General features: G+C 36.2%; 1 protein-coding gene across 4 annotated transcripts in view; it reads right to left on the reverse strand.

Annotated features, from left to right (window-relative positions):
• The window catches only part of trak1a (trafficking protein, kinesin binding 1a), a 43973-nt gene extending 24406 nt beyond the window's left edge, over nucleotides 1-19567 (reverse strand). For 2 of the 4 annotated variants that reach the window (XM_019117866.2, XM_042771996.1), the window contains exons 1-2: nucleotides 9702-9937; nucleotides 4903-5097 (exon numbers count right to left, since the gene is read on the reverse strand). In XM_019117866.2, the coding sequence (XP_018973411.2) occupies nucleotides 4903-5097; nucleotides 9702-9705 (199 nt within the window). In that variant the 5' untranslated portion in view covers nucleotides 9706-9937. Of the gene's footprint in view, nucleotides 1-464; nucleotides 1582-4902; nucleotides 5098-9701; nucleotides 9938-19363 lie in introns of those variants that run through there. The other 2 variants (XM_042771995.1, XM_019117868.2) reach the window with 2 other exon arrangements.
• Nucleotides 19568-19688: the final 121 nt, after the last annotated feature.

The following is a 19688-nucleotide window of genomic DNA, read 5'->3' on the forward strand; positions in this document are numbered from 1 at the left end:
ATAAATATATTTATTATTAATAATAAATTATTATTTATGATTAAAATGAATATAAATATTAATAATATATATATATTTTTTTTTTCAGACTTTGAACCCACTGTATATTTTTATATTTTCACTGTATGAATTTCTGATCTTTTATTCATTATATAAAGTTTGTGACTCATTAATGCAAGTAATTTAAAAAAGTTACCCTCCAAGGTGAATTGGTGCTGAGTCTGATGCAACACAGGAGCTGAGAGGCCAGCTAAACCTATAGTCACTCTCCACGTTACCTCTGTCATTCACATGCCTCGACCCAAATCTCATTTCAATGTTCTTTCACAGTCTCACCCCTGGCAGCCCTTGCTACTTACCAACTTTCTGAAAGTGTTTAATTCCCACGGGTAACCCTCCCCACCCCTCCACCCCCTTATTCCCCCTTAGTGGCGGCTGACAGGATTTTTCCACCATGGTCTTACCGTCAGTGCACTCTTCATAGTACCAGTCCAGTTCGTAGTAATCAGCCTCCACAAACCTCTGCATGCTCAGTCTCCTTCAGTCTTGAGCTGCAGCCTCTCCTGTCCGGCGTCTGAGGTCACACACACATACATGTACCCACGGCTGCCCATTCTCCCAGCAGCCTGGTAGCCCGATCTACTGATCTGCCACTAACTAGTCACAAGACATTCTACATACACAAGGTCAGAGAACAAGAGATGAGGAAGGGAAAAATGCAGTGTCTCTAAAAGCCAGCAGTGTTGCGCAAGAAAACTGTACCGCTATAGTCAAGGTTGTATCACACTTGGGAGGGCGGGGGCTACCAGCAAAGCCAGCCAATCAGAGCACACTTCATCAGAGCTGCTTCGTCACAGCCTGACCCTGTCTCCTCATCTCTCCCCATTTCCAAGGCGCCTCCCTATAGAAAGGTTGCCATGACAACTGGCTCTGACTCCAGGCTGTATTAGTGAATGCATGTGTCTGCATGTGCTCTTAGCTTCCTTATGTATTTCCCCATCACTCTTCCATTGATCTGTTCTGCCACGCATCTAGCAGCGGTAGTGATGCATGCGTGGAATCTTTCATTTTGCTGCTCAGCTCAAGTGTAAGTGCTTGTACAGTGATGGCAGGTGTTCTGCTTCTGTCTGCCTGCCAAAAGAAGCAGCAAAATCTCAGCAATTCACTGTGCCAAGAACGGCTACAAATAGGCTGGTGGAAAAAATGGAGACACACTTAAACTGCAGTTGTCCTGGATTTTTTAAATCTTTGATTTTTCTTCTTTAATCTACATAAAGGCTTTTTTATATATATTCATTGCAAACTGAAATACTTTATTGATTTTATTTGATCAAATTGCTTATTTGATTTTACTGAGCATGACGATGTATTCTTGAATGGTGTGAATTATCCAATCACAAGCTTGTGTTCATCTATGATATCATTTTCCTGTGCCGTGGACCTGCTGTTGATGACTTTCCAGTTGCCAGCTCATCGGCTCACAGTTGAAAGGCACACACTGATGACATCATGCTGGTGGGGAAATGTACTTCTGGAGTTGTGTGATATGAGGAGTGATCAGAGGCAAAGGGAACAATCATGCCTATAATTACCTAGTTACCTCTGACTTGATTAGTGCATTCCACACAATCATTAAAAAAAAAATGGATAAAGGACTTTTAAGATTTTTTTTACATTGTACATTTTTTTCATGACAACTAAGTACATAGTGCTTTTTTTTGCAAAGAATGACCCCAATCATCAATATTTTTTTCTAGCACAAATCAGGCAAAAATCATATTCAGTACATTACAAATGACCTTTACAATTAAAAAAAAAAACTACTACTACTACTACTATTACTTATATATTTTGCATTACAGTAATGACATATATTTTCCATATTATTTAGGGCTAAAGATAATGGGTGTTTGTGCCAAACAGTCATAATGTTACGACATGACATGACCACAGCATAGTGTGGCAAAAAAAGAAGCATAATTTTTGGCTTAATTTCTGTATGAAAACTATTTTTTATTTTTTTTTATTTTGTGATTTTGTGGTGACAAATGACTTGGGGAGACTGTCTAGAAAAAAAATAAAGTAACTAAGTAAAGTAAAGTAACTAAAGTATTAAAATTTGCTGAAATAAAAAAGTTACTAAAATTCACACAACAAGAACTCCAGATTAAGCTAATATTAAGAAAGTTAATATTGAGTATCTTTAGATAGTATTGGCAGTTACTTTGACTTGTTGCTTAAAAAAAACAACAACAAAAAAAACAACAATGCAAAACAAAAAGTTTAAAACAAAAACACAACAGGATCAACTGCGCATTTCCAAGCAGCACAGTAGTGGTGTTAATTTCTAAATTAATCAGTATTTTTTAAACAAATCACTTGAGTGAATAATTCAGTGACTCACTCATAATCTTCATCACTTATTGTCACTTACTGGTGTAATGATGCAACTTGAAGAAAGAGCCATTAACAATCCCCATCGCTAATGCACAGACTGTTTGGAATGCCAGAAACACAGACAAGAAGACAAGGAAAAAATAAAAATTGCCAGCGCTGTTGTATTCTAAATCAACTCTCTTGGAATGGCACTCAAAGGGAGAAAAATTCATATACTGCGAGAAATTTGGTTAAAATCATGTTAGCCACAGTCCCTCCCCAACCAAGAGCTGGGCCTTGAACTATTTTTAGCTAAAATATGAAGGAGCTGCATGACAGCTCATACCGTACATTACAAATGACCTTTACAAATAGGATAAAGGGAAGCAGCTCATAATGAATCAGTATTAAGGACAGTCAAACACACTCTACTGTAAAACTCCTGTGATCTATAATCTCTGATAACTATTATAAGGGTGCTCCGATAAGGATTTTTGAAGCCGATCACTGATCATCGATCGCAGGAAGCAGTGCCTGCCGATATGATCACTGATACAGATATTTTGAAGCCTTCTTTTTATCATGTAGAATTTTTTACAGTGATGCTTCAATCAAGATTTTTACACACATTCATTCAAGGCTTGAATTTTATTTTTGATTTTGATTTTGTATGCTGTACTCAAAAATAATAAAATAATAAAAATAAATAAAAGGAAGTAAATAAATAAATGAATGCAACAGTTTGCATTATTATTATTATTATATATATTTTTTTTTTTTGAGTTATGACAACCTCTAATGAAATTATGTTCAACCAACAAACTACATCAAGTTGGAAGAATTTAATAATTTGTAACATAAACATATTTTTAAGTTAATTACTGAAATTAAGTTACTCCAACTAATGGATTTGTCAGTCTGGAACCAATTTATATTATATTTTTTTTCCAGTTTAAATCCACAGCCATTCCAGAGCAGAGGCAAATGTTCAGATTTTGATTAAAGATTACCAAGACAAACAGTTTTTTTCAGCTGATTAACTTGCACGGATTAATTGTTCACATCAAGACTTGCAATGTGCGCTAGTAAAGTAATAAAGTCAATTTTGATTTCATGCGGACTTTAATTGCAACATTTACTATCCTTATCCTGTCCTATGCTAAGCTTGCTGGGAAATAAAAATCCACTACCGAATTTCAAAAGTTAACAAAACAATTTTTTGGAGTTACTGCAACTTAATTTTTTACGAAATTCAAATGAATATTAAGTTAACGTAATGATCAACATTATTATGTCAACTGAACTCAACAAAATAATGTTTGCAATTTAAAAGTTTTGATTAAATTATTCTATTAGAATTTTTAACTTGCAACCATGCATTTATTTAAGTTGTGGTAACAGGCAGCCTTATGTGTGTGCGCTTTGAGTGTGCATATGAGTGCATGGTCTCTAGAAGAGCGTGCAAGTGCTGAATGGTTTAAACACTGGCAAGACTTAAAAAGAAGTGCAAATTATAAACTTTAGTGATGATGCAACACTGCCTCGACTGTGCAAGTGACAATTCCTGTGTCAACTGTGCAGCGTGCAGCTCCTTTATAGTGCAGACGTGATGTGGTGATTTGAAGCCATTTGCACATTTTGAAAGAGAGCACAGTGATTCACTGTTTGTGAAATTACATCTCACAGAAAGTTTTCAAATTTCTTTGTATGTTATTTATTGTACTCTAAAAGACAGCTATAAAAACAGCATTTAAATGTCAAGAAAGAATCAAGGAAGAGTATTATAATCAATCATAAATAAATACAAGGGAACAGAATCTATATATAGCACTGGACATTTTGGAACACATTTGCATGTCTATGTAAAATAATTTTCCAGTGAGGCCAAAACATGATCTCTACATTGTTGACTGCATTCATTTTACTATTTCAACACAGTGGTTAAGAGTCTGGCAGGATGTAAGGTCAACTGCAGATCTGTCTGTTAAATACTGAATAAAATAAAAGTTTTGCATGTGGTGAAATGGTGACGACCTCAATGTTCAATCAAACTCAAGGATAGATCATGGCAAAAGGAACTGATCTAACAGACCTATCAACTGATCCCATTAAAGTGACAGGAGACTCAGCCAATGACCAGCAGTGATGGACGGTTGCCTGGTAATATGACCAAGTGTTGTGGCTACTAAACACAGCTGTCACATACGAACAACTGTACATGTATTAACCAAATTCTGTCTTAAGTATCATACGTCTCTCATAAACTTTTCATGTATACATGGAAAATGAGATCATAAAACAAATCTTCTGATTTAACTTGAGCATAAAACACACATTTCGAAATAAACAAGTTACAAAACTGCAGCACTGAAAAACTTTCTAATAAAGAGATTTTAAGGGCTTTGAGGAAAATATGGTTAGAGGAAAAGACAGCTTCATGAGTGTCAGGAAAGAGAGGCAGGAGAACAATGAATTAAAGCGAGAAAAGTAGAGAAGCAGGATGAGAGCGAGTGGATCTGTGCTTACGGAAGTATTTGAGGGTCTCCTCGATCTGTTCAGTGGTCAGGTCGAGGTTGACGTCGGGTGAGATGAGAGGCGTGTGGAGCCAGTCGTCGTGGTCATAGCCGTATATAGTGTCAGCTCTCAGCTTATAATGAGGCAACTGCTCCTCAAGCAAACTGATGATTTCCACCTCAGGAAGATCAGTGCTGTTACACACATCTGACAAGGAGAGAGAGAAAGCAAAACAAATGGTGAGAAAAATCAGGCATTCGGCATACACAGACATTTAATCAAATGACTCTGACCAGAATAATCTTCATAAAATAAAGTACTAAAAACAACCCAGATAACCATAATAATAACAAATATAAATTTAACCATAACCGTGTTTTATAGAAGTTTACTGGATTAGCAGCAAAATGTGATATAAATAAGATGGCAAAAACATACTTTTTTAATTTTGTTATGTTTGATATTAAAAAAACAACAGATAAAATGTTGAAAATGAAGAAAAAACAAACAAACATTTTAACACTTTTAGTAGTTAAATGTGGTGGTTAGTCTTATTTCAACGGGTCTAATGCGGAAAATTGAGGGCAAAAAGTGTCTATTCCAATTTATGGTTGTAATAACTGTATAATAACAGTGTAATAATATAATAACAATTTACCAGCATTACAAAGATGAATTCAAAGACACATTTGAGACCAAAATAAGCACTTATACATACAAATACATCAGGTTTAGGCTGCCCTCTCATGGTCTGATGAAGAACCACACAGCTAAGCAGAACTTTTTCTATCCAAAACCTTTTAAAACGTTTATCAATAAACTCACAAATAAATTACAAATTACAATCCGGAACAATAAAATGTTTTTGGAATGATAAAACACATAGATGGTGGAACAATACTGAGGTTCAATGTTCAAGCTTATTATCAAGAGGCCACTGTCTGACCAGAATATGTTTATCTGCCCATCCTCCCTTCAGACAACATGCTGTTGTTCAACACATCAGTCTTTCCTCTGTCAGACAAATAGCCCTTATTCCAAACCACCAATACCATTATAACAACTCTCTTCTGTACGTGACTAAACAGCTTCCAAGCAGCATTGTAGGACTGAAATGTGTGGCAAATGAGAGACTCGCAGCATACTTGCGTTTAACTAAGCACACGGGTTTAACCTCTAGAGTGGGACTTGCCTTGCAACAATGCAACCCCCATTACAGCTGTAATGCCAAAGAGATGAACCACTGACAGTCAGCAGAGAGAGAGAGAGAGTCTAGGTGAACTTTGAGTGCACTGATGGCATATGTACAGTATTTGACCATGGATAAAAGCAGTGTTCACCTTTATACAAGGTCATCAAGTTTGTGCTGCAGATACAATGCAACTCCACATTAAGTTTGCATGAATCTGAAAATGCTAAAATGCATGTGGTGTATAATGTATAATATATATATATAAAATATGTTAAAATATTAGTTTAAAGTAAAGAGACATATGTTATAGTGGTTACATTCACAAAGCAGCAGAAAGTATAAAGTTGACAGTCCTGTATTTGAGTGCTTAATACAGGTAAAGGCTGGAATACTCTACACAACTTTTAAAATCGAGGCAGATTTGAAAACACTAGGCCTCATCCAGTACACTTGCTGACTTTATAAACAGTTACATAAGAAAAACTGGTCATCATACACTGAATAACTGAGGATTACACACTACAAGACTTTCAAGTTATTCTGAACACAACAAATTCTAGGAGATGGCTCAAAATATAAGATATCCGCCGACTGGATGGAAACACAGTCTAAAGCTAAAAAAAATCAGAGTCTGTAATTGTCATATACTGTGAGAGTTTCTATGAAGTCCGTCAATTCAAATTTGCAGACTCTGCAGGCTCTGACTTTCTGCAACTAGCAACATCTCCAGACTATAAATTGGGGCAATAATCTGGGGAAAAGTCATGTAGCTCATTCCAGCTTTAGTTATTTTCAGTTTTTTACAAGAGTGACAATCACATTCTACAACCAAACTTACACCTTTAAATTGTCAGGATTCACAATCATATTTTCATTGAACGCCTACTGTGCGAACGGAAAAGCCCTGGACATTTTTCAGTGTTATAGACGCTGTCATCTATAATAATCTGGATATCACCTGAAACTATGGTTTAAGGTGATATCCACAGCTAATGCGCAAATAGAAACTGGGACTGACTTTGGGTAACTCATAGTAGCAACTAGAATACTACATGTAAGGTGTTTTGTGAATGAGACACACCTGTTCAAAATAAATAAAATAAACAATTCAATTAAATAAAATAAATACAAATAAAAATAGAATAGTTAAAGAACTCCAAAAATGGCAAGATCCTTATGGGGATATTTAAACAAATGAAAGATGTTCAGTCACTGTTTCAGCTGCAGCACAAATAGTAAAACAATTTACTTTTTCAACTGCCTTTGTTCCAGACCTTTCCTATTAATTTTCTCTGTAGGGATCTTCAAAATACAAGCCATGAACCAAACCAACCAAAATTAGTCTTTGATTTTAAGCAATATCTGAATGTACTGTACATTAAAACAAGTAATAAAATAAGAAAACATTTTTAGCAGCATACAAAGCAATGCATGTCACAACATAAAACACTGGTTATAAGTGTAAAACAACAACATACAAATAATATATACACAAAATATTTCACATTTATTGCTAAATATATATATATATATAGTAAAGTAAAGTTAAAGTAAATTTTGTGTATAGCACAGGGAGACAGAACTCTGTTCAGTCATTTTCAATGCTTTACCAAACCATGGTACAGTAACAGTGACTTCTCTGATTTGTGGATCTCACTCAAGGATTGTGGGTATGTAGTTTTTCGTCAGAAGTTTTTTGATTAAACATGATACTGCCACTGTAGAAGTCTCTGATCTAATATTAAGTATTTCTTAAACTATATCTGTATTCAGTTATATGCAAGAATAATTTAGAAAAAGAATATGATTGTACTTCCTTAATAGTCTTGTATGGTTCAGGCACTCTTCTCTACTCTATGCTGGAAAGCATGAAGTCCCTGAAATGAAAACCTGCATAGGACTTGAAATGAGGTGTAGTGCAAAAAATTCACCGCAACACACACACACACACACACACACACACACACACACACACACACACACTCACACACACTCACTCACACACACGCACGCACACACACACTCACTCACTCACTCACTCACAGGCTCATTGGATTTTTATGTTTTATGGGGATTTTCCATAGACATGATGTTTATACTGTACAAACTGTTTATTCTATTCCCCAACCCTAAACCTAAACCTCAAAGACAACTTATACACAGCCTAAACTGGTCTCCTCTTTTGTGGTCAGGGGACAGCAATGTGTTTAGATACAGCGTCCATCTGCACTGGAAAGCAACTGCATGTGTAAGTGATTATTTCAGGCTTGTATTTTACAACACTAGTGACAAAATCATGCTGCCCTTCCAGTCTCCTTCACCATTAAAGACACTGTTCCACTCAGAACATCAGTAGAAGATCTATTACAGACACGTGACGAAATACACCGGTTTACAGAAAGTAACAGACCTGTGTTTATTGTACTATATTCTGTGTATTCTGTTTATGCACTCATTTTGAATTTCTGCAGTTTGAAGGACACAATAATACCTAAAACCAGGTACCTAGATGCATGTACAGTGGGGTCCAATTTTCAAATGATCAAGTTTATTGGAATAAAATATACTATCAAAATAATTTCACTAAGACAATAGAATTTTACACACACACACACACACACACACACACACACACACACACACACACACACACACACACACACACACACACACACACACACACACACTCACATATATATAAATATATATATATATATATCAGGGGTGCATGATAAGTATCGGCTGATAATTAATACGCATCTCGTCACTAAAGCCGGTTCTCTAATCAGCGGTAAATTCCATCAGGAGAGTAATTTCATAGAGCAGCTGTTACTACACAGAGCTGTTCTTAACTGACAAGCTGCGCAAATCGGCCGATATTTATCGTGCACCCCAATATATATACCAAATACAGTATTATTAAACTGTCAAGTAATTGCCTTGTACTAAAGTTGCATGTATCAAGATTGTGTAAATGTTTGTGTAAAACCTTATGATAACATAATTGTATATATAATATATCCATAAAAAGCTGCATGTATATCAAGCTTGTGTAAAAACGCAGGTCATCATGATTTGAGAGTGATCCAAAGAGTATGTTGTGCTTCAATGGAAGCATGAAAATCTCACTTTCTACACCAAGTAGGCAATAAAGACAATGCTTCAAATGCTTATTTTATTTTTACCCAAAACATACATAGTTCTTAGCCAATTTGTCTTTTTTTTATGGTGGTTGTTTAATTCAAGTTTTTAATTTAGATTTTGAATCCTACTTTATGTGTGCATGTTGAAAATAAAATAGAAATAAAAACTAGAAACGACTGTCTGGGGTGGGGGGGTGGGCGGGTTATAGACAAAGAATCTCACAGAAAATGACTGAAACTTTCTAATCCAAGTTAAAATTACTCATAAATCATGAACTGTAACATAAAGGCATTAAAAAAAAATACAATCTGCCAACTTACAAACTCACAGTTACATGAACCCTAAAGACAAACAACTTAGCCTTAACCCTGAAGCACAGAAGGTCATCTTCACAAAATCTACAGTTGGACACCGCTGATAAAAAAGTCAGATAGTGAGTAAAAGTCCAGTGAGAGTGAAGAACAGCAGTACTCACTCATGGTGCTGCAGCCACGGGCTCTCTGTTCACTCTTCCAAACTTACATTTTCCACTTCTTCAGGATCAGACAAGGCGTCGACAGAACGAGTGGTTATGGGAGAAAGAGAGGGAGAGTGAAAACGAGGGAGGAGGCAGTGAGCAAACGCGGTCACAGCCCAGTCATGTCTGGCATGCTGATGACACCAGTCACATGGCCCCTCACTAAACATAGTCTGAATCTCTCTCAGGCCAGTCAGCTTCGTTGCTCATTGTTCCTGTCCTCCTGACCCTGGATCAGTTCTTTCTTTTTGTTAAAAAACATATGTGACTTACAGTACTTCATGCAAAACGGGCTGCAAATGAGGGGTTTTAGGGGGCGTGTGTAAGGCAGGAAGTTAGACAGCCTCAGGGGAACTGGCTCAGAAATAAATCTAGCAGTTTAACAGCTGTTGAGCATGTCAGTGAGCATACGAAAGAAAAGGAAGAGAAGAAACATAACTATCTAAACAATGGTACATGCTTGAATTTACATAGTATTTTAAATTTAGGTCAAAACGTCTGGAAACATAGAATTCAAAATATATATAATACATTAATAATAATAAAAAACAAATTTATTATTATTATTATTATTATTATAAAATACTCAAATAATATGCCATTAATAAACACAAATATTTAAACAATGAATATTTAAATATTTAAATAAGGAACCTAATGAGAATGAACTTGGCCTTAACCCTGAAGCACAGAGGGTAATCTGCAGTACACATAAAATTATTATTATTATTATTATTATTACTAAACAAACTGTAAATAGTATATAAAAATATTATATAATATTAAGAAATGTTTAACAAAACTGAAAATATTATAATAATAAAAAAAACTTTTCACACCAATAATTATGCTGATAAAATAATGCAAAAAAAGAAAAACAGCAGCATCAGTATACAGTACAAGTATGAAAAACAATAGCATATATATTTATGAAAAAATTATAGTATATTTAATTTAACATTTTAGATTTCTCATATAAATATGCAATTTACAAATATAAAAATGTAAACTGTAAATGTGATTAAACAAAATAAGAAAGAAATTTTTTTGAAGATGAATTGTGGCAAAGTCTCGCAGCAATAACTTTCCTCAACTAGAATTTCTCTCCCTCTTTCTCTGTAGCAGAAGCCAAACAGAGAATGTCAAGGTGGTTTAATGTCAGTGGCTGCTACTTTAGTTAGAACTGAAGTTCAGAACGTGGTTAAACTTTTGGCCACAAGCTGCAGACAACTCTTAATCATCTAAAAACACACAAACAACAAACATTAATCTAGATATAGATACAGTCAAGTCACAGTTTTTAGTAGACACTCTTATCAAAAGTAATTTCAAAAGCACTTTAGCTTTGCATGTGACACAGTTGACAGATGGTAAGCAATTAGCACACAATTCAGAAGGTTACCTGATAGAGAACACCACCTGAGTGAAAGGAATTACCTTATTACCTACACACCTATAAAACACTAAGCAATGACAGCATTTAAATGTTTCAGTAGATGAACTAAGTCAAAACAGGACTTTCAATACAGTTTACAATAGTCTGTATAAGATCAAGTCTAGTAGAGGTGAAAGTGTATGGTTATTTTCCTAATGTACCTGGTTATTTTCCTAATGCGTTCTCTATTTATTTGAGGACACAAAAGGCTTTCATGACTCAGCAGTAAGAACCTGAGAAGACATGTGGGAAACGCCAACGTGCATCACAACACATGCACAGATGACTGCCATAAGGAGATGAATGGGAATCTTTGGGAAAGAGCCAATCAGATGGCAGTCGACAGCTGCTGAAATGAAGTGTAATGCCATCTCACTGTAAATCTCAAATACATTTTAAAGATTTGCCAATAAGATTGCAAGTTACTGTTGGAGTTGGGGAACAAAAATGAGCTGTTAGCACACAGAGAACAATGTACAAATTTGTCCTGGGTCATACCTCAATCCAATCCAAATCCTGTAAATTAAGGCTAAAAAAAAATCAGAAATAAAATTAAATTTAAAGAAATAACCAATATTACACAGCCTTGCCAAACCACACAGACAGTGGTTCATTGCTATGACAACGGCAGTCAAACAATATCTCTGTTTTGGGAATTCTGATCTTTTCTGCGAGTCAGAACAGACTGCTTGACCTCAGTGACTGCATCAAAACTAAAGATGACTATACAACTGTATTAATCCTCAAACACAAACTTATCCTTGAATGAGTGTGAGTGTTGACTTGACCCAGACCAAACCTGTTTCTGAGGACAATACTGGACAAATTCAAAGCCTACTGTAGTTAAGAAAGTAAACAAACTAAAAGAAGCATAAAAATGTGGTCAGGGGCAGAATAGCTGGTGTCTGACATGTGAAGTTATCCATTGCAACACTAATGATGGTATTCCTACATCAAAGCACAGACTACTTGACAGTTTCCTTAAATGTCGCAACATCTCACAGCTATACATCATGTAACACAAACCACAAAAATGAAATTCACATACGATTTTAAAACACTGTTTGTTGATTTTTGATGGTGTAATGTTTGAGAGATTGTCAGAGAATATATCTGAAAGTCTGACATTACACAGCAACACAAGTACATTGTTTTAAAATATTACAGAGCTCAAAAGTTACATTTCCTATAAAGTAAGCTCCATTCTATGTGGAAGACCTTAGCAAATTGTCTGAACCACACAAACACAAAACATGTAACTATTTAAACTCAATTTGAACTTCAATACTTCAATTTGAACTATTTAATGAATATGTGTCAAAGTTCAAAAATGGAAGCCAGCTGAGAGATAAAATATAAACCTGCTCTTCAGACATGTCTGCCTGCTGTATCTCACACAGTTACTAAAAGCAAACAAAGGTTACAATTCTCACTGTTTAAGAACTGCTGCAAAAATGTGTGAAAATGCAATGCAACAGCCATCACCATTAACTCTGGACATCCACTAGATGGTAGTGTCGTGTCCGGTCAGTTTAAAGAAAAGTAGGTCAGATGATCTAAAGCTTTACATATGCTAATGAGCCTGTATCATTACAACACTCTAACCGACATATCTTATCACATATGAAAGCAAAACACTGAAAACACAATGCCGTGAGGGGGGTGGGCCGATTATCTCACTCACTCACCGTCTGCCATGCCCTTCAGTTGAGGAAGGGCTGGTCACAAAATCTCCCACATTTCCTCTAAGCAATGCATTTTCAGTCTGGCTGAAGACATTATTACTTACCTTATGAAGTATATATTTAGAAAAATTAATACAAATCACAGAATTAAGCCAGCACTAGCTAATACAAAGAAAAAAAGACTTGTGATTTTCTCCTAGCGGATAATAAACAGACAAAGAAATCCCATAAGCAAACACTGAAGGAAGGGAGTCAAGCTGTATCTCTGTATTAGAGGTCGACCGATTGATCGGCCAGCCGATTAATCAGCCGATTTTGGGCATTTTTTAATTAACTGGCATCGGCCGATTGTGCTGCATATTAGGCCAATTTATAGGCAGACTCACCGGTGGGCAGCTAAGCATTGCTGCAGAACTCCCACTGAGGCTGCGTGAGAGATGGAGAAGCTCACACTCTGCAGCAGCGGCTTGTTCACACACAGCTTCAGCTAATGGCAGGGCAAAACAGCCCATTTCGGAATTAAGCTTTTACCCTATTAGATTTGATGCCGTAAAGTTATCATATTCATAAGTGCAACAAGTCATTTGCATGTGAAATAGAAACACGTTCAATTCAGACGAAACTTCTGTGCTGATTATAACGTGCACGTTAACTTTCCTCATGAAATGCTTGTGTATGTCCGACAATATCCTCCACGATGTCATCGCTCATGGCCAGCGCACTCTTAAGCAGTTAGGAGCAGATGGCTGTGTGTTTTTTTTGAGTTATTTTTTTTTTGTTATTACTTTGGGGTTTTGATTTATAGCAGTGTCCAGTGTTTCCTTTACATTGAGTTATTTGTGATGGCTTGTCACTATATCAGAACCGCCACAAATAGATTTTCCAAATTTTGAAATTTTGCAAGCCCTGCAAAACCCTGTCAATTACAAACAACAACCTAACATTTCTATCTGCAAATGTAAAAATCTAACTATGATTACAATAGTAACAAGAAAACAATTGCAAAATCTAAAGTCTTGGTACATGTACTTTTTCGAAGTCAGTGCGTAGGAAGCCTCTCACTGCTTCATTAAAGACTACTTGTCAGGAGCAGGAAAAAATGGCAGCCTAGTATTTACACTATGCAAATTCAGTCAACTGACAGTCTGTGATAACAGCAGAGGAAATCTCAGGAAGGCCTTGAATGGATTAAATCATAGTTAGTGATTACAGCTCAAGTACTCACCTTAAATAAAACCAACCCACCAGCCCCAACTCATTTAATGCACAAAAGAAACTCAAATGTCAGGGATCTCAGTCAATATTAAGAATGCATTTTAAAATTCATATTGATAAGCTGATATTTATTTTCATGTCATAGGCGAATACTGGCAAATGACAATAATTAATAAATAATTGTTTAAACAATTGTTTAAATAAAAATATCTTCCCATTTAAATATATCATCATCATCATCAAATTATATTATGAAAATGAGAAATATTGACTGATAACCCATTTGGTACAGAAATATTTTGCAACTTCACAATTTAATGATCTTCACATACTGTAAGTCCAGCATAGAGTTACATTAAATGCTTCATTGTTCTAGAATATAAAGGTGCTTTCACAGTGCATGACTGATCTGTGGGATCAACTATTACAAATAAGGCTGGTACAACCCATTACAAATCAGAACTCTGACAAAAAAAAAAAAAGGGTGGGAAAGAGACCTCGGAAAGGTTACTTTTTTAAATCAAAACATATGTATATATATATATATATATATATATATATATATATATATATATATATATATATATATATATATATATATATATATATATATGTTTTGATTTAAAAAAGTAACCGTTCCGAGGTCTCTTTCCCACCCTGCCTTTCTCTCTGGGGAAATTGTAAACCAGGGAAGTGACCAAAAACAATCATCTTGAGTCTAAATTCTCATCACACATAATTATAGTAGGGTTACACAACTACAAACACTTAAAGATGAGCAGAGAAAATTCACAAGAGCCTCTTTGTCAAGGGCTAAAAGCTGGTGCCAAAAAAATTCAGTTACACTTGCCAATTACGTTAAATTTATCTCCAATGAATGGAATGAAAGCAGTTGGATGCACAGTCCTATTCAAATGCACTGCTGTACTATTGTCCATATATCCACAGTATAACACACACACACACACACACATACACACACACACACACACACACATATTACTGCACTGGATGGAGACCTTTTTATGAAAATGTACTTCTACAGTAAAAATGATGAGTACTCCATACTGCAGATGAGATGATGAATACTGAGCAGTCCAGAATGCATATGCTAGTAATGAACATTGATGCATGGCAAGATCTTTGAACTTTAAAAGCTTGGTTAAGACCAGGTTAAATTAGACAACCAGTGTATAGACAGACAGTCCATTAAAAACTTCTTTAACTCAGCTCAGACACAAAAAAGCAAATCCGACAGGAACAATTAAAACATGTTTCTACATGTTTGTATACAAGTTTGATTATTATATCCAAAAATAAATAGTAATTGATTTTAAAAGTTTGGACTCTGTTGTTGATTTTAACCTTTAATATTGCCAATTTACAGATTTCCCACAGCTTTAGTTGTGAGATTTTTTCCTTAAGAAATATTGACACATACTGTACCTGATATATATCAAAACTAAACAATACCTAACTAAACAGCCTGAATCATAAGTGACTCAAATCATGAAATCTGTGCCAGTACCTATAGTTCTGTCATGACAACTCTCGGAGAGTTTAACATGGTAATATACATGGCAATTTTAATGTATTTGGTCTTGGCCAAATCTGTTAAGTTGCTGCGGCAGAGCAAGTTCTGAGACTTACTACTGCCAAAACATCCACAGGTATGCTGCTGAGAGCATAAAATAAATACTGCAGCTGCACATATAAGATATATGAAATAACACCCATATACAACATATATGAAATTACTCAATAGCAGATACAGGTGGAGCTGGGGAAGGTGGAGGGTTTCTGAAGCGCACTGCAAGCAATAGCCAAGTATTTTAATGTTAAGCAGCAAGCTCATTGGCTGCTGGTGTGAAAAGAAACAAATCAGCTGCGCCATGTGAATAATGATGTCATGTCAGATTAAGGGGCTGTTCACATGTCGCGCCTAAAAACACGTGGAAAACGTTAGGCGGGCCACTTTCTGCTTTTTTCCCAAAGCCATCTGCCGTTGCTAAGCAACCATGACCTGCGCTCTCGATGAAGACGCGGAAATTTCATAAATTTCATCAAAGGATAAATGCATTTGCAGCACTAAAAATCGCTTGCAGTAGCTCTGCTACTAAATTAATTTAAAAATGGCTATCCATATACAGCTATGATCAGCTGTTCCTTCATCTTAGCTGAGCTTTCAATGTTGTTACAGGATAGGATTAATCTGATTGGTTGATTCTTGTCATATGACCTGCAGCACGCTTGCGGCATTCTTAAAAATTGAAATGTTTTTATCTCGATGTGGCGTGGACACGCCTGGAAAAGATTGCTTCCATTATGAGCGTGCCTGCTGCGTGTCTTAACTGAAATATTGAACTTGAGTGCGCAAAAGACGCAATATGTGAACGGCCCCTAAGTTAGCACCTGTCGACCTGCGCCATCTAGAGTTTCATGACTGAACTTTGGATTCTAATTGAGAAAAAAACAATCAAACAACAGCAAATTATTAATGACAGTTATTATAAATACATTTTAAATTGCATGTACTCTACAAAGCAAGCTTGGCTTTAAAAATCGTCAAGAGAAAAGTTACTAATGAAGGGGGAAAAAAACAACACACAATAAGAATTAATAGGAAGTGGCAGGTCTGTTAATCTGCATTTACACTCCAAGACTTAATGCAAAGTTCTATTTTGATATAACAGATTTCTTTCTTGTCACGTCCATTGCTATGGTTATCAATTATCACCAGTTCAGATCCCATTCCTTATTTAAAGGGGTTGTGCATTCGTTTTTTTTTTTTTACTGTTCTCAGAAGTCCACTTTTAATGTTATCAAGATCTCAACATTAGGAAAGAGTGGATGAACTTCATTTTTAAAAGAGTTGCAGACCACGTCAGTAAGAACTTGGTCCATTGTTTTATTTTGTACTGTTATCAAAATACATCATAATTTAGAAGCAATTGGCTATTATCTGTCCTGTTTTGACCCACGCACTGAAACGCTCTGTTTGAATAGGTGTGGCAGATTGTAGACTTGGAAGTAAACGCCCACTGCTATGATTGGCTGACAGTTGTTTATGTTTGACAGCCTACATCCTTCATAGATGGACACTGCTGTGATTAAGGTTAAAAATGCATAAATACTTACTACATATCAAACGATCAGTAATAACAGACAACGCAATAGAGACCATATAATAAAAACAATTACTCACAATTGTGCGTTGCGACATTACTGTCGGATCCAATTTAGTCAGCATAGCATCGTCTTTTAGTTTCAATCTGGCTGGAAATCCTGTGTCAAATTTGGTCTTGTTTATAAAATAAGCCACAGTAAAATGAGGTGAACAAAGGACCAAGTTCTTACTGACGTGGATTAGAACTTCATTAAAAATAAATGTAAATCCACTCTTTCCCGATGTTGGGATCAGAAGCAAGGAAATGCAAAGACTGTTTTTCCACAATTTGGCACTGTCCAGTGTCTTGTTGTCTTCAGATCCATCTTTATTGTTTAGTTTCTGGGTAGACCTGGATTTGCCGCCCTCATTGTTTACTTACTGCAGGCGCAAATCGGTGGGCGGAGCTAAACAGGCAGTGATGTAGAAGCAGGCGTTGATCTTCTGTGGAGGCGGTAATAGCCACACTATTATGTCATAAAGTGGCACATTCCACAACCTGTCGTTTTTGCAGACTGGCTTCTTTTTATGCTGTTTTTAGTCTAACAAGAAAGTTTTGAGTTCTGAAACATACAGGATGTTTTTATAGTACAATGATCTCTTATCTGTCAAACTATCAAGGGAATTTTGATTTCTCAATTCATGTCCCCTTTAAATACGGTTGTCAAAAACCTCAAAAGGCAAAATCTTATTTACAGAATTTTAAACTTTATACTTGTTGGTTATTATGAAAGGATTCACAATCATGCAGTACTCAGCTCATGCTAAAAAAACAGAAAATGATGACACCTCTGATTGGCCATTGCATTCATGCACTCAATTGGCTAGAATGCTCAGTACTTGGTACAGTACAGCTGAAAAAGCTGGTTTTGTTATGTTTTTAAAATGTCAGTATTGACAACGCGGTGTCAGAACAGTCTGCATATCATCACTGTAACCATATCATCATTGTAATCAACTGACCTGAGCACCTCTACAACACTGGAACAAAGAGCCACAATTCCAGCCAGACAACAGCTATTTTTAACACTGTAAGTGGAAAACTTCTGACTCTGAGAGAGAGAGAGAGAGTTAGTGGGTCAGCTCTTTCCAAACGTATGACCAAGGGGAAAAGGGTTTATGTCAGAGAAAAGATTTAGAAGTCTTTTACTGCTGACCCAGATCAGTTGAATGTGTCACATAATAATAATAATCAAGATGACCAGAACAGAATCCATCACTGACGCTAAAGAAACATGAGACTAATGACAGCACAGGTCAGGCATCAGTTGTGGCTCAGAATCATGCAGCACAGATAATAAAGTTTCTGACTCTTGAAGTGGCCTAGTTTCATAAATAATAGAGCTGTGTGTGTGTGTGTGTAGGCTGTCCGTACAGCATTACTCATGCTGAAAAACTGAGGGGAGAACTGTAGGAGTCACTTAGTCCTTCAGAAAGCCTTATTAGAGGCAACAGGTTACTTTTCAGTAAGAAGACATTTTTCATTTCTCACTTTTTCCAAAAGTGATGTATATGCATGTACAAAACTTTTTTTCATTTCTCACTTTTTCAAAACTTTTTTAATTTGTGTGTGTGTGTGTGTGTGTGTGTGTGTGTGTGTGTGTGTGTGTGTGTGTGTGTGTGAATAATTTGCATGGGGCAATTTAAGCAAAAATGGTCTAACTTCTATATACTTTCCCTCGCCAAACAGTTTCTGGTAGCCATTGACTTCCATAGTATTTATTTTGATACTATGGAAGTCAATGGCTACCAGCCATGGCTACCATTTTTTTGTGTTCATATAGATTTGGAACTTGAGGGTGAATAAATGATGAAAATTTTCAATTTTGGGTGATTTATCCCCAAGTAATCCCCAAGTATAAGTAATTTACAAAAGACTTAATTAATGTGAAATCATCTTTTTTGTTAAATGTAAAATATTTTTCACACTTCATGTTGATTAGCAAAAAAAGAAAAAATCCAAAAAAAAAAAATAATAAAAATAGAACATTTCCAGTAATGGACACAGTTCTATGATATAATCAATATAACACCAATGATGCCATGATGGTAACCATGCCAACCCACACCAATGACCCCATGCAGTTTCACAGTCCAGCTGGACTTTGCACACTCTTACCTGTGATGGTTTCTGCATCCCTGCAAATCCTGGAAGCATAATTGACAGTGGCCTCACTTACATACTGCTCCTCCTGGTGGTCTTGAGCAGTGGTGTGTGTGTTCCAGAGCTGCTGGTAGTGAGGATGAGGGTTCTGGGGAGAGAGAGGGATGGGCAGGGCTGAGGCTGTGGCAGTGGGGGGCGATGCTGCGGTGTCCAGCTTGACTGCTTTTCACAGGCCACCAGGAGCCATAGGACAGCGCCCAGAGAGAACACTCCGACAGGCCGTCTGGCAGATGTGTGTTAACTCTCTGTCAACAAATCACAAGCATCTCTGATAGGACGG

This window comes from Cyprinus carpio, chromosome A16, assembly GCF_018340385.1.
Source record: "Cyprinus carpio isolate SPL01 chromosome A16, ASM1834038v1, whole genome shotgun sequence".
Taxonomy (NCBI): Eukaryota; Metazoa; Chordata; class Actinopteri; order Cypriniformes; family Cyprinidae; genus Cyprinus; species Cyprinus carpio.